Source organism: Solanum lycopersicum, chromosome 7, assembly GCF_036512215.1.
Source record: "Solanum lycopersicum chromosome 7, SLM_r2.1".
Classification (NCBI taxonomy): Eukaryota; Viridiplantae; Streptophyta; class Magnoliopsida; order Solanales; family Solanaceae; genus Solanum; species Solanum lycopersicum.
Window position 1 is genome coordinate 65,265,895 of NC_090806.1, and position 17,135 is coordinate 65,283,029.

Below are 17,135 nucleotides of genomic sequence, written 5' to 3' on the forward strand. Positions count from 1 at the left end.
ATCTAACTCATTTTACTTTTATTTAAATGCCAAATGGATTTTCCACGTCATTTTTATGTATTATCACTTGACATTTACATTCAAGGGAAAAAGGTCAAATATGCCCCTAAACTATTCGAAAGGTCTAGATATACCCCCGTTTAAAGTTTGGTCAATTTATACCCTCGCGTCCAACTTTTGGTCTACATATGCCCTTATGGGTGTTAGTTGGTCAACTCGAAATATCCAACTCATTTTACTTTTCTTTAAATGACAAATGAGATTTCACATCATTCATATAAATTATCACTTGACGTTTATATTAAAAGAGAAAGGGGTCACTTATGCCCTAACTATCCGACCCAATTTTAAAACACATATACGATCGTCTTTTAAATGGTTCAATTATGCCCCTAATCCGACTCATATATGTGTGAATTATTTTGTTATTTACATCATCATCGCCTGCTGCAGCTTGCATTTGTGTCTATAACGTTATTGCGGTGAATTCCTCTACTCTAGCCCTTGCCTGCCAGGTTTGTGCCTCCAGCTCTGCGTTGGGCCAAAATGCTTTTCAAACCTCGACTTCCTTTTCCTTTAGTTGTCGTGCCATTGATTCCTCGCGCGGTTCCAATCAGAGCACGATAGTGTTCGCCATTTAAATGGTTCAATTATGCCCTAATCCGACCCATATAGGGTATTTAAAAAAAAGGGTCGGGTTGTACAGATTATTTAAAAGACGGGTCGTATATGTGTTTTAAAATTAGGTCGGATAGTTAGGGGCATAAAAGACCCCTTTCTCTTTTAATATAAATGTCAAGTAATAATATATAAAAATGATATGGGAAATCCATTTGGCATTTAAAGAAAAATAAAATGAGTTGGATATTTCGAATTGACCAACTAACACCCATAAGGGCATATGTAGACCAAAAGTTTGGACGCGAGGGTATAAATTGACCAAACTTTAAACGGGGGTATATCTAGACCTTTCGAATAGTTTAGGGTCATATTTGACCCTCCCTTGAATATAAATGTCAAGTGATAATACATAAAAATGACGTGGAAAATCCATTTGACATTTAAATAAAAATAAACTGAGTTGGATATTTCGAGTTGGCCAACTAACACTCAAAGGGTATATGTAGACCAAAAGTTGGACGGCAAGGGTATAAATGAACCAAACTTTAAACGGAGGGTATATCTAAAACTTTTCAAATAGTTTAGGAGTATATTTGACCCTTCTCCCTATAAACTATAAAGTAACAAATTTCTCAAACTAGAACATATGTATTTCATCAATGTATATGTTAATCAATCGTATATTATTATAAGAGGGAACAAAAAAGTTAAAAGTTGAATTACAATTTTATCCTTGCTATAAATTAAAATGTTATAAAAACATTTAATTATTTAGTTTAAATGTTAAATTATTTTAATAAAAATGTAGATGACTTTTGCATTTCCTTAAATTAATTCTTAATTAAAATATATGCAAATAATTAAAAGTTTGGAATGTGAAAAGATATATTTTTATTGTACATGTATATCCAATAGTTACTGGCATATGAAAAGTGTGACTCTCCGTTTATTTGATTAATGCCACTGATTTTATTTATTTGATTTATTATTACTAAGATATTAAAAATGTGTTATTATATATGAATGAATTAGTAATAAATTATTGAGATGACTTGTAATTGCCTCATTATTACTAATTACAATGATTTATGTTTTTCATCTTTTTAATTATTAAAAAACTAGACTAGATTCCAAGTTCAAAGCAATAGTTATTAGTGGTAATGTTAATTCTCTTATTAAGTCTAACTATGATTTGTATTTTTCATCTTACCATCTATCTATATATTAAAGACTATTATTTAGAACTGAAAAATATAGAATTTAAACAGACATTTTTACTACTATTTAAGAACTATGATAACCATTGAAAAATGAAAGAAAATGTCATTCAATTGATAATCAAAAATCTATTCCATCTATGATAGGCAAAAAAGACATGAAAAAATAGAATACATGAGGTGGGGAGAAGAACTTGAAGACTTCTTTTTAGACTTGTCTAAGTCCTCATATCTCTTTCGATATATATTCTTTATCACGAAGATTAGTGTTGTTTCTAATTTCTATTGCATTTCTAATAAATTCATTGTGGTGTTGTAATCTTTTAGTTATTATTATGAGCTTTTGAAATACATGTATGAAGTTCAGCGTTTAAATTATATATCTGTCAATTTTATATTTTAAATGTAATTGCTTTTAATCTTGTATAATTTTGATAGTACTGTCTTTTAATTTTAGAATCTTACTTAAAAATATAAATATTTCACTCTATCGTATCTCATTAAAATAAAATAGGCAATCTAATTAATAAGTGTGCATGTATTTTTAATATCCATTTATGACTATAAAAGGTTATCACTGATATTTAGATTATAAAAAAGACTTATACAAAGTTAAAGGAGACTATATTATATTAATTAATTTCACATACTTTTTGCTTGGTGCCAAATGCGCAATCCCTTTTTATTTATTTTTGTTGATACATGAAATATAATTGGTAAAATTAATATTGTTGATTTAAACATTTTCTATTTGATAACTTAATTTTAAATTATATAACAATAGTAAAAAATAAACGTGCAACGCACGTTGTCAGAAACTAGTTATGTACAATATGTTAGAAGGATATAAAATCATATTAGCTATAACCTTTGGACACTAAAATTGTTTGATGGCAAAGTCGAACACAGTGATCAATGGTGGATCTAGAATTTTTATTCCGGAGGTTCGAAAAATAAAAGTATAAATATGTAAATAAGCCAATAAAATAAAATAAATAAAATGCCAACCCAAAAGTTCGAACCTGAGTCGTTGCACGTAACTTTGAGCTTAGCTGCTGCTGGGCTATCTCATTCATTTGTGATTGAGGGTGTTCAAAATATATATATCCACACAAATTCAAAAAAATTACCTTAGATATACAGAGTATTTTTTTTATTGAGGATGTTCGGGTGAACACCCTGTATTGCACGTAGGTCCGCTCCTGACAGTGATGAGAGTTCTGTATGAAATAGGACTCTCGCTCAACGAATTAAAGGTATGTAGCTTAATCCATCATTATTATTTTTAAAAAAATATATATTTTAGTAGTCCTTAATGGATACCTAACTAATACCAATGGCTTCATTAGATGTATCCCAATAATGCCATGTTCATGAGCATTTTCTAAATGATAAAAATTTCATTGAATGTCACCATTTTATCGACACATGTTCCGATAGAAAAATATATCTAGATTGTATTAATTAATAATTTGAAAAAGACTTTTGTGATCCATTATAATGCACTAGTTATTATAGACTTATCGATATCTTAATTCATTGAGCAAATACTCCACACTTAAAAATTGTTTTTATTTTTACAAGGATGAGATGTATTTAGACCCCATATGAGAAAGTGATATTAACTCTTAATTACTGAAGTCCTTAAAATATAATATAGGGCTTAACACACGATCTATGGCAAACCTCTAATCAAAAAGATTGAACCTTTAGACTTATTTCGAGAGGCGTTAATTTATGTATTTATATTTATTTAAAGTAAGATTATCACAATATACAATGTAATTTTTTGACGAAGAAGTGCGCTCGATAACCCTGACCAACAGGTAGGTCTGCCATTGAATATCATGCATAATTTTTATCGGAAAATTATAGCACATACAGAATTTTTTTTTTATATATATATATATACACACTCTTAATTATATTGAAGAAGAAAAATTTTGTTTAATTTCTAACTCCGCGACTAATCAACAACTTATCCAGAGTCGTTGCGTGTTAGAATTGCCAAGTTTTGTTTTTATATAATAATAAATAAATGTCTAAAAAGTCAAGTAATTAGAAGAGAATTTGGCAACAATATAGGCTCATTCACATTGTCAACATATTCAGTTAGTTGGGGGTTGGGTTTTATCACTAGTGAATTTGGAAACAAAGTTTTTTTTTATTTTGGAAAAAGGAAGAAGCTCAAAATGTTTTTTTTTTCAAAAATGTTTTCAAAAATGATCTCTTCTAATTATTTATAATTAATAAGAAAAAACAGAAAGAAGTACTAACATATTCATATAGTAAAAAAATATAGAATTAAAAACATATTCGATTATAATAAAGATAACGAAAGTTGAAGGAAGAATTTTGTAACTTGTTAAGGAAAGCTAGATAAATGTGTGCGTATAATGTCTTGTTAGAAAGAAATCGATTTGTCACTTAAAAAAATATATTTAAAAGTCAATATCGTAATTTTTATCAGAATAATTTACTCGCATAAGATATTATCATTATAATAGTATAAATCATTTATTATTAATACATTATTGTAGTGGGAGATTAATTTGAGAGCGAAATTATTGACTAAAAGCCTATTATTTTTAATCTCTTTTGTTCCAATAATTATGATATGAAACCTTTAAAGAGCCACCGTTTTATTTCATGTATTTATTACTTTACTATTATTTGTTAACATTGTATAATATGATCATATTAATTATTATATAGTTGACACATCAAATGTAGAATATATTTATTTTTTGTTTATACAGTTGGCAAAGTCAAAACACTCTACACGTAACTTGTTGCATGTAATAATTAATATGGCAACCCATCACTCTACGATCACTCACAGAACAACACGTCTGCCAAAAAATAAAAATTGACTATAAAAAGATAAATTGCTTTCAATTTTTTTAAAAAATCAAATACTATTTTTTAAAAATCTTTTTAATATATTTCAGGAATATTAAATGAAGGATCTAGTTTGAAAATCCGACTAATTTCTTTAGTCTCTCGAACCATTTAAGTATGTGATTTAAAAGGAAAAAGGATATCCAAATTATTAAAAATTATATGTAAATGTCGTTCGTTATATTTTTGAGATATTGTTACAGTGGTGTTTTTATTGTTCAAAAACTACAATATAAATATTCTTTTCTTTTACAGAAGACTAAACAGGGACCTGTTGCACAATATTATCCGTCAATCTGATATTTAATAAATGTCGGATCGGCGGATAAGATTATGACACTTGCATGTCCGTTTGCATAAAGAATATATGTGTTCTAGTTTTTAAACGATATGAACATTAATGTTTCAAAAATACAAAAAAAAAAAACGAAAATATTTCCATGCTATTTACGATAATTCAAGAATATATTTCTCTTTTTTCATCGCTTTAAATGAGGACTTCCTATTTTCAAAGTAAATGCAAAAATATAGGCAATAATTACTACGAGCCCTCTGTCTTCCACGTTTATTTAGAAGTATATATTCCAATAGGTCATGATCAAGTGTGTTTTAGAGTGTAATATAATGATAATTTTCCATATGATTGATAAATTGTCATCCACATATTCATGTTGTAGAAATAAAAATTTCGTTAAATTTACAAGGATTTATAATAGTAGTGATCAATTATAATGATATCATCTATATATTAATTGAGTTCTTCACTAATTTATTTTTTAAGAATTTTTTAAAATTTTACAAAGTTGTATATACTCTTTTTAAAAGTATTATTATAAGAATAAATTGCAATAATTGCTTAATTATATTTTGATTTTATAAATTAATAAATAATTTAAAATAATTTGGACGATTAATATGTGACGAAGAAAGAAATTACTTCCTCCTTCTGGTATTGTTTGTTATGTTGCGTTTTTCGAAAATTAATTTGACTAATTTTTAAAATTTAATTTATATCACATTAATTAAATATTTTAAACCAAAAAAATTTTTTTAAAACTATATAAAAAATATAATAAATTATAATTTTTCGCATATTAATTTAATAAATATTAATCAAAATTTTTAATAGAAACTACAACAAATAAACCGGATGGAGGGAGTAATTACTAACCTTTTTTGAACGATAAGGTGTAATTTAATGGACTTCTTGATATAGAAACTTTTCAACATTAATAATAATATTATTGTGTTAGTTTAGCAAGAGACCATATATATTATATTAAGTGAATTATTGGGCGGCACACCCGTTAAAAAAAATAATTAAGGACATAAATTATAAATTATTTTTACTATTAATTTTTTTGATTAATCTCTTAGAGATGTAATGTATAATTAAGAATCTTATTCCAGAAAGGGTAAATATGAAAAAGAGATTCTCAATAATTTTCTTTGAAATTCAAGAGATATTTATTAAATAATAATATTGTCTTTATTTTTCTTTACTTATTTATTTTGCTAAAAATAATTGTTCAATAATATTTCACTAGTTTGAATAATTAAGGCATAATTTACCTTATATATATTTATTTTTATCTTTGTTATTTAAAGATTATGCAGTATCAATATATTTTTCAAAACATTAATATATTCAATGTCAAATTAATACTGAACAACTATTAATGTATATGAAAAAATTTAACATTTTACCGATGACGATAATTTGAAATAATTCTAACTTTAATTTAATTTACTTCATATACCATAGATCGAAGGAATACTTATAAATGCTTTGTACTTTTTTTTTAATTTTATATATATATATATATATTTACTTTTGCTAGGTCCAATTATGATGAAGTCATTAAATAAGAAACCGTGTATCTTATTTTCCATAGTAGTATAACTTTGTTCTGTGTTTTGACTTTTTGTTATAAGTATAATTTATATAAATTATAATATTAGATATAACAAAGTCAAAATACTGTAACATTTAATATTGCAGAAATATGGCAACCCATCACTCCATTTTAACAAAGTCAAAATACTGTCTTATCTACATATGATCACCTGCAAAAAAAAAAAAATTAATTTTCATTTAAGTAGTAAATCCGACGTAGTTCAAAAATAATTTAACGATATAGATCTTTAATCGTTAAAATTTCTGATTCCGTCAAGAGGTAAATGCACATTATAGATAGCGTCATGAGCATAGCTACGAAACTATTCGTTAGAAAGTAATATTATATATGTGTGTTAAATTCTACTTTAAATAATGTACTATTTAAAATAAAATACTTTAACAAAAGTTATGCCTTCGACGAAATATAACGGATGTGAATTTAAATGAATTTTTTTTTGAATTTGAACTCTAAATACCACGATACTTTTTTAATTTTATTTTAATAGTCACACAGCTCGACCACTGAATAAAGCGTGTACAGATAAAATCATTATCTTTTAATAAAACTATACGCTTATATTAATATACACACACAAAGTGTGTACTTAATTATTACCTTAATGATCAATAATCCAACCACAGTATTTATTGCGAATATTAGTATTTAATTTGAAACGACGAACAACAAGAATATTAATGAAAAATGCTTTGCTGGCAGTAATTTTCATATTCTCAAATCTAATGTGGTCATAGATTGGAGGCAAAATGCAATTAAAAAAAATAAACAAGTAGGATTTTTATGGGTATTTACGAACATATGGAATTCCAAATTTAAATATATTTGGTAATTCATTTTTTATTTGTTCAAATTATGATGAACAAAATTATTTGATTCTTATCCTAACTTATAATAGCAAATACAATAAATATCACGTGGAATTTATTAAGATATGTGTAAAAAATAACTTATAATTCTTGAATACCACAGTTATATATATATAAATTACTATATATCAAAATGTAAAAATATTAGTTTCTTTTTTCTTTCAAATCTCATATTTTTTCGAGATTTAAAGATTGAGCTTTAAAATAAGATATTATGTCAATTGAGAAATGTGGGAAACAAAAAATTGGAGGGAAATGAAATTCATTTCGTCTTCATTAATTAGCAAAAGGAAAACTTCATTAAAACATTGGTCTCCCTGACGTTCAAAAGGTAGAACATATATTACCTGTATATTAACGGAATATACGTGTCATAATTTTATTTATCTATCCGATATTTATTAAATACTTCCTCTGTCCTTTGTTACTTGTCCACTTTTGAATCGACACACTTATTAAGAAAAATAATTAATGACGTAGTTAGTTTACCATCTTACCCCTATTAATTATGAAGTGAATGAAAAGTTTTACATTTTTCAAAGTAATTAATTGTGGGTATAATAGATAAAAAAAATTTGTCCTTTCTTGATTTGTCAAAATGGACAAGTAATCAGGGACAACTATATAAAAGGAAAAATGGACAAGTAATTAGGAACGGAGATCGTCTTTCTTTATCGTGAAGGACATATATATTGTAATTTTTAGAATTCATGAACACCAATATCTCACAAATATGATAAAAAATATTTATATACTATTTACGATAGTTTGAGACTACATTTGTTATTTTTTTCTAAAAAAAAAAAAAATAGGAAAAAGAAAGAAAGGGATGCATGTATATGCTAAAGTGCATTTATTATGAGCACCAACAAAATACAGCTATATTTTTTCTTTTAAGTTGTAAGGCACTTTGACATGTGAACTACCTGACTATTTAAACTAACATTTACCATATTCATTCTAATGTTCTCACCTTATATTTTTCTTCTTTATTATTAGTACTACTATTTTTAGTTACACAGTACCAATCTACCTGTCTTCATATTTATTTGGAGTTATTACTTTTTCCTATGTTGAATATTAAAAAAAAAAAAAAACTTGGTTATGTTGGTTGTTGGATATTAAATTGTTGATTTTAATTCATATACTTATTTTGGATTTTAGTACTCTATAGTTTGTACCTTTTAATTTATAGCAGTAAATTACCTTGCTGGAACTAGCTAACCAAAATATGCAAATTCACAGCTCATACTTGGCAGTTGAAAGTATTTATATCATATTCAACAACAACAAAAAATAGTCTTAGTTTTTCCATGAGTACTACATGTTAATATTTATTCGCATCATAATATTTATATCAAATTAATATATTTTATCGTAAAAATATATATATAAACACCTGATAAAATTGTGTTCAGATATATAATTTGCTCGAAAAGAAGTTAAATGTTATCAGTGGAAATCCCAACCAAGCCGAGTTAAAATTTTGCGGTTAAAGTTTAAATAGAATTTGGATATAACTTTAATCAAAATATATAATCAAACGCTTGCATATATTCATTATTTTTCTTATGAGAAATAAAAACATCAAACAAAAGAGGGAAAAAAAAAATACATACAATAAGAACAATTATGTAAAGGTAAAAAGAGATCCAAATTCCAATATTAATTCTCAAATATATTTACAATAGCAACTGTTAGTACATTAATAAAATAAAAATAGTCTAAATCATCTAAAATTTAATCGATCTCAAAATAAATAATAATAAAATCCGGTTAAAAGACAGAATACTAACTCAACCTCAGAAAATATACTTACTTGACTTATTTAATAAAATCATAATTAGAGAAGACCAATATGAAACTCTAATAACGTATTTCATCGATAAGAGCGAAGAATCGCACCACAAAATGTACATATAATAGCTCTCCAATTTTTCCAATAAAAGGGAACATAACAAAACCGTGTAGCAGTCTTCATGTCTGCTACACTAGCTCCGCCGCCGCAACGTGAACATGTTCCGGCGACGGGTTTGCTCTTACACACCTGTTTTGTTTGATCTACTAAGAAACAAAAACAGACCATCTTTTTTTTTCTTATAATGTTTTGGAATAGAGAGAGAAAAAAATTGGTACTTTGATGTTTTAGTGTTGAGGTTTTGATTTGATGAGTTTTATTAAAGAAAGGAAAGGTATTTATAGAGATGAAATTGAGAAAAAGGTACTGTAAAAGTTGAAGCAGAGACAGTTGGGACATTACTGTGGCATGGTACACTTGCTGACCTATAATTTGAATTTTAAGGATAAATATTTTTTTAATCTATGGTCAACATCATCTACATTATTTTTTTTTAAAATTAAAAATAATCGGTAGTCGTTATTATTTTTGATAGTCTTTGTTCTTCGAGTGAGCATTTTATGTGCATTGGATAGAACTCTAACTGTATAATAGTATGCAAAACACACAAGAAATTTTGAATCTCACTAGACGAGTTCTATGTGATATGCTCGATTCAAAAGGCATTAAAAAAATATTTATCGCAGATCAACCTCCAAACTAACTGAGTCATTCGAATCTAAGAGGGATTTATGAGAATCATTTTTACAGTAGATCTGAAAAGATTGTTTTCTTTTCCGTTTATATTGAAAGTGACGAAAACGTTCCAATTTAAATTGAATGGGATCTTATTTATGATTGTTATTTGTTAAGCTCTTGTTTAGTCATAGATTTTCAAAAATAAATTGAAGGCGTTGTTTGTTGATGAAATTTAATTTTAGATAAAATTAAATCAAGTTTCAAAAAACTTTTACTCACAAAACTTGAGGAAAAAAAAATTCAAATAAAAAGGCATGTTCAAATACAAACTTTAAATTTCGAAAAATATTTTTTTAATCCCAACATATAAAAAGTCAATTTTTTTCAAATTTCAACGAGAACTATCGAAAAGCTAACTTAATTTACTGGCTCCTTTATAGGTTTCTTTTGACTTAAGAACTAAGATTGTCCCTAAAATTAATGTAGGCTTTGGTTAGCCAACATATTGATGGGGACAATCATATATTATAAAATAAATTCGATAGTTTAGAAGAGTTTTCGCTTTAGAGTTAAAATGAATTTTTTGTTTTATGATTTAACCTATTGAGTATTGTTCGTATATACTTTTTAAAATTTGAATTCGTGATATTAATCACATGACGATAACTTTTTACTGTAAAGACAGAACTATTAACATTTACCTATATTCACCCACCCCACACTACCCAAATCCAACCCAACATATTTCACAGGGTCACTTTCAAAATATACTGAAATGTAACTTTAGGCAATTAATATATCATTTATAAAAGTAGGTATGCTAATTTTTAATTCAGACAAGTATTTTTCAAGAATGAAAATTGTCCAAACACCTATATTATTATAGACTTAAGTATAGCATTTGTGCTTTTTATAGACTAATGTCATGATCCGCGACTTTATCCTCTTACTTAGGTATAAAATTAAAGCTATCGATGAAGCGTTAGTTGAAGTCTAAGATCTAAGGTCCATGACACTAAGCACCCTTCTTTACCATTCCAAAGAAAGAATATAAAAAAAAAAAAACATATTATATTTGACCAAGAATTGGTAAGTGAAATTAATACAAGTTGATAATTGCATTTATGTTGGGGCCACCAATATGATAGTATATTGAACTGGATTTGGGTTGGCAATTGAGGGTCCAATTTTTTGGAGTCTGTATCAACCAATTAATATACCCATGTTGAGTTTTCAATTTTTTTGTCTTCAAATGGTTCTAGAGCCAATTGGCCATACTTAACTTAGGAGCATGAAAAGAAACATTCTGTCAAGTTGGGGTTTTTAGTTTTTATTTATATATATCTACTTGTATATATATTATGTTGAATCCAATGTGTCGGGTTCGGGTGTTAAAAGTATGGGAAAAATCTTTTAGTAGAGGTGAATCAAGGATTTAAAGATGACGGGGCACTAATAAAGGCAGGTATGACCCTCAATGTACACTTTGAGGTTGCTAGTTGGAATCTTGATTGAAGTTTCTAATATGTTTTTAAACATTGTGTAGGTGATATATTCTTCATATTTTTGTAACAAATTATAATTATAAATTTCATTTTGACAGCTAGTGGCTGGCAAATGTGATATAGAAAGGGGCAAACCATATGCCTTAACATTAAAGCAATATTTCAACACCACCAAATAGTTAGTTAGGTGCCTAAAGGGACCCTATTCCACTTTTTGGTTATACAAGTACAACCACATTCCTTGGGTTTAATTCAAATACAATACAACAAATATTTTTCGAATTGATTAGTCAAACATAAACTTAACACTCTTAAGAAAAATATATATTTTTTTCGATAACCATTTGTAATAACTAAAGTTTGGCCAAACATACTGAATATGAACTCATATGTAAAAGCGTACACCAACCAAAGAATGTTAGCCTAAAAGATACCAGTGTTAAACAAGGAAGGGGATGCAATTGGTTGCGAATACAAGAAATGTCTTGTACCAACAACCATTGCTCATTCTAACAAATAATAAATCAACTTACGTCAAGAATTTCCCCTTGAAGAAAATTGGAGGTGCCGCAGCAGCAACAGTGCAGAAACCAATGTGAAACTACAAGATGAGAAGTACACACAGTGCTCAGTAAACAACTCAACAGTAGACTAACCTTGATTATCAAATGATGTGAATAGATAACTCTTTTGACAAAAAATTAAACACAATATGATAAGACGCAGTCAAAGACATAGACTAACCTCTGTCGCTACTATCCATTAAGGAAAACTGGCTCCATAAATTCCAATTTGAGCATCCTGTTACACATTCAAATATTATTGTACTTGATATACATGACACTCTTAAGAAGCTAAAACTGATATAAATACTAGGTGAGCCAATTGCTTACGTGTTTAATACCGTGAGCCCCTAATGCAGAACCAGTCTGCAAAGTCACTTCATAAGCTTCTTCGTAGGTGTTTTCCAGTTATAAGGACTCCACTATTTTAAAAAGGAAGATGGTGAGTAAATACAGAGAAATATTTTATACTCCGCTAACACTAAGTCACTAACGATGACAGAAATCTAGATAAGTAGACAACATTGTACTTCACCTTTCCACCCTTAAAATTACACCATCCCAACATTCTATTCCCTGGATATTTTTCAACAACTGTTCGGTTAATCAAAAAAATAATTTTTTACCTTTTTCCTTTCAATCCTCGTAACTAAACTGAAAGCAAGGATAAACAACTATGCTTTACTAACATTGGAGATGACAATAATGGAGAAAGCAAACAAGAAAATCTAATAGCACTTGTCTTTTGTCCCTTTCTTTGTTGAAGATGTGATTAAGTAAATAAAAGCATGTTCGACTCCGTAACAGCTTAAGCTATAGAGGTCTGTAGATTCAAGTTAAGCCACCACCCATCATGAAAAGGAAAAAATAAAGAAGAATATTCACCTTCACAATTCAACAGAATTTATTACTTCTACTAATCCTAAAACACATTACCATCAGTTCAAAAGGTTGCAGAAGCTGAAGGAAATGGGGAATGTTACCTAAGGAGTCGCCAAGCTGTACACAAATCAGGATAAGCTGGAGTAAACCAATTTTAGATATTGGATGTCGATAAACAAGACAAATAGATGGTTGTCCATTTTTGCCTTCTTTTCCTTCTTCCACCTTCACACCAAACATGGTCATGGTCATGCTCATTCTTCCAATTCTTCTGACTCAACCCAAAAGGCTCAACTCGAATTATATAACAAGCAAGGCCACATATAACGGCACAAAATAGAAGCTAGTCAATTCAAATTACATAAGATATGTCCAGAATGCTACTGAGCACAAGGCCACACTAAGCCTTGATGGGTTTATCAACCTTCCAAATCTTCTCCTTCGCCACCTTCAGAAACTTCATCCACAACACCTTCAGATTCAGATTCTGTAAGCTTCTTCACATCTAAATCGAGTTCCATTTCCTGACTAACCAAATCAGCAAGGTCAAATCTGCCTGCATCACTATAGGCATCTATAATTGCGTTGTATAATGACTCATTCGGCTCGATATGTCCATATTTTAACTGGCCATATATCCGCTTTATACCTTCAACCATGCCAGCTTTCCCGTAGCAACCTACAAGATTAATAAATGTGACAATATCTGGTTCCAGTCCTTCATCTTGAATTCGCATAAATATTTTTAGTGCCTCATCAATTTGGGATGAAGCTCCATACACATATATTGCAACATTGTAAGCAAAGAGATGGAGTCCCAATCCTGGTTGTGTGATAACGCTGCAGGATTCAATTGCAAATGTGTGCAAGCCTACTGCAGAGTAAACAGCACTTATCACTGCCTGTCTGGCATAAGGTTTACCTTCTCGGTAAGACAACTCGAGCTGTCTAACTGCCTCTACCGAAAAACCTCCCTTTTTCAATATTGTGAATAAAACCTTAAATGTGCCCCCATCTGGCAGAAGTTTCCGGTTAATCATTTCATGCAGCAATTCCCCACATTCAACAAGCTGCCCATTCGTGGCATAACATGCCATTACCTTATTGAATGTCATACAATCTCTTAAAAGTCCAGACTGCTTCATCTCCTCTGCTATCTCAATGGCTTCATCAAGCATACCCATATTCTTGTATGCATAAATCAAGGTTGCAAACGTAACACCATCAGCCTGACCTTTCTCCCTCAAATGATTAAATAACATTTTTGCTTCCGAGACCATTCCAAAGTCTGCATACAGATTGAGCATACAATTAGATGCAATGATATCAGGACCTCCATGCAGGTTTTTCATCTGCTCATACAGTTTTTTCGCTCCCTCTACTGATCCAAGCTTACTATAAGCCTTAATCATTGAAGTCAAGATTATCTGATTAGCTTGAATCCCAGAGTCATTCATGAAACGGAAATAATGCATAGCTTCTTCAAATTTACCAGCTTCAGCAAATCCATCAATCAAAGTACCATAAACAACCTCATTCGGTTTTACACCTGCTTTGGACATTTCATCAAAGACATCAACAGCATCAGAAAGCCTACTCATGCGCACATAACTAGCAATTAGTGCAGAGAAGGTAGAACATGAAGGTTTAAATCTCAATCCTTGCATTTCGGCTAAGAGCTCTTTGGCTTGGTCAACTAAATCACCCCCACAGAACATTTGGATTAGAGAGTTATAAGTGCACTCATCTGGCCAAGTCCCTTGGCTTTTCATTCCCTTGAAGAGTGAGAAAGCTTTATCATATAGCTTTGCGATTCCATATGCCTTGATCATGACATTATATTCTGCAATTGCTTTCTTCTGAATAACCTTGTCTCTTCTACCAAAGAACACATCCTCGGCTTCTTCCCAGAGTCCCTTATTAGCATACGCATCGATGATGGCAGCATAAGCTGGCGATGAGAACCCACCATTCAGTTGACACTTCTCATAAATTGTCTTTGCACGATCGATCAACCCTTCATTGATATACATTCTCATAATAACAGGAAGAGAGTGTTCGTCTATATACATACCTAAACTTTCAATTTCACTAATCACATTTTCAACCTCCTGGACCATATTTTGCTTGCATAGTGTTCGAATAATAGCCCTACAAGTCACAGCATCAGGGAAAAGTCCCGTCCTCCTTATCTTTCTATACCACTGAAGAGCCCTATCAATCTTAGCTGCATTAGCATAAAGAGATAGGAAGATGTTGTATGTTTTAGTATCAGGAGATATTCCTCTTTCCTCCATCTTATTCAGCAATGCTTCCGCCTCTTCCAAGTAGCCATGACTTCCACAAATAAAGATCATAGTGTTGAATGTTACAGCGTCCAAAGCCACACCGGATTTCAACATCTCATTAAACACATTCGCAGCGTCCTTCAAGCGACCAGCCTTTCCATACAAATCAATCAGAGTATTGTAGGTGGCAGTCATTTGAGGTTTCCTACAAGTTTTCTCCATTTCTAAAACTCTAGACGGGTTCCTCCCTCCGGTCCTGAAAAGCTCAGTCAACAAAAACTGCTTCAAACTAAAAGGTTCAGAGTTATCTATAGAATCCAAATCAAAATCATCCAATTCAATCTTCCCAGTACACCAATCCTTATAAAACCTATCTGCTCTATCATATTCCCCTGCATCCTTTAAAACTTTAACAACTGTATTCATCGTAACCTCATCCGGGAAAATTCCCCTCAACTTCATATGTTTAATCCATAAAAGAGCCTCCTTCACCAACCCTGCTTTCCCATACACATCAACAAGCATTCCATAAGTATTATTCGTTGGAAAAACACCATTCTTTGCCATTTCAATCCAACAAAGTCTCAACTCATCCCATTTCTTAGCTCTACCTAGTGCCCTAAGTATAACATTATAGTGAATTACATTCGGAACATAATCTTTCTGCGATTTCATCCACTCGAATACCCGAAGAGCTTTTTCCCAATTACTCTGCTCTTTAAGAATCACAGTTTGCTCTTTAGGACTAAGCTTACCATAATACAAATTAAGGGTTTTCTCAACATCACTTTCTGTGCGTAAAGAACGCAAAATTGAAGGCAAAATACCTCCATATCCCTTCTTTTTACCATTAATAACCGTTCTTGAAGGTAAAGCTTCAGCCTTTGAATGACACTGTAGCTTAAACCCTATAAGAACCCTATCTTTATCATCTCCTTTAAGTTTTAGCTTGTGGGGTTGCAGAACCTTGATGTTTATGTGTAATGGGTGGTCAGTTTTGGATGAAGGTTGAGATTTACAGATATGTTTTTGGGTAAAACTGTGCAAGTTAAACCCTAGAAAAACCCTAAAATTGAAATGAGAATTAAGGTTTTGAGGTGAAGAAATAGGTTGAGAATGAAGTGGAGTTTCATAAGATGTTCCAATCACCATGGAAGTTGAAGTTTGAAGCACCATTTTTTTTGCTTCTTTACAGATGAAAACAAGAAAATAAGCAAATTTATCAACTCATTAACAACTGTAACAGCTGAAAAAAGGAAATAAGCTGCCGGCCAGAAATAAAGAGAGGGAAAAGATATTCCTAGTGGAAAATAAGTTGATTTTTTTGAAGATTTTTTTTTTGTTGAAAAAAAGAATAACTTGAAAAAAGAAATTTATATATGAGCCGAGGATTTCTTAAAAATAACAATTATTTTTTATTTTTACGAAATAATAATAAAATTTACATTTATTCTATACTTGCTAAACTTTTGTTATGAGATTTTACTGGTTGCGTTTGAAGATTTTTTTGAGCAAAGAGGGACTTATTCTTCCACTGAAATAGACTCACAATATATTTTTTTTTTTAAAAAAAAAGACAAAACTACAACTTGTTTTAAAGTTTTTTGGACCAAATTTTTTTTCTCCAAAAAAAAAAGATTGTTATTACAAAAAGCTTTTCCAAATCTTTGTGCTATTTACCATTATTCATTTTTATCTTCTGGAAAAATACAGCAAGACAATTTTTAACCAACACATTTATGGGATAAGAATATTCGCAGGTAAATTTATACTTTAAATTAAAGCATATGGATGGCCAAATTGGACATATTTGAGAATTGAGAGAGGGTGGAAAAGA

General features: G+C 29.7%; 2 protein-coding genes across 2 annotated transcripts; both read right to left on the minus strand.

Moving 5' to 3' along the window:
* Positions 1–9,159: 9,159 nt before the first annotated feature.
* Positions 9,160–9,781, minus strand: LOC101259953 (uncharacterized). The gene has a single exon (XM_004243276.5). The coding sequence runs from the start codon at positions 9,779–9,781 to the stop codon at positions 9,404–9,406; it is 378 nt and encodes a 125-aa protein (XP_004243324.2). The 3' UTR covers positions 9,160–9,403.
* Positions 9,160–16,785, minus strand: LOC101261836 (pentatricopeptide repeat-containing protein At1g73710). Its single transcript, XM_004243755.5, has 4 exons — positions 13,112–16,785; positions 12,459–12,550; positions 12,310–12,366; positions 9,160–12,166 (listed from the first exon to the last, which is right to left on the minus strand). The coding sequence occupies exon 1, from the start codon at positions 16,472–16,474 to the stop codon at positions 13,430–13,432; it is 3,045 nt and encodes a 1,014-aa protein (XP_004243803.1). The 5' UTR covers positions 16,475–16,785; the 3' UTR covers positions 9,160–12,166; positions 12,310–12,366; positions 12,459–12,550; positions 13,112–13,429.
* Positions 16,786–17,135: the final 350 nt, after the last annotated feature.

Excerpts from the sequence above, each read along its gene's own strand:
- LOC101261836 (XM_004243755.5), bottom strand. The coding sequence starts at position 16,474 with ATGGTGCTTCAAACTTCAACTTCCATGGTGATTGGAACATCTTATGAA.
- LOC101259953 (XM_004243276.5), bottom strand. The coding sequence starts at position 9,781 with ATGTCCCAACTGTCTCTGCTTCAACTTTTACAGTACCTTTTTCTCAAT.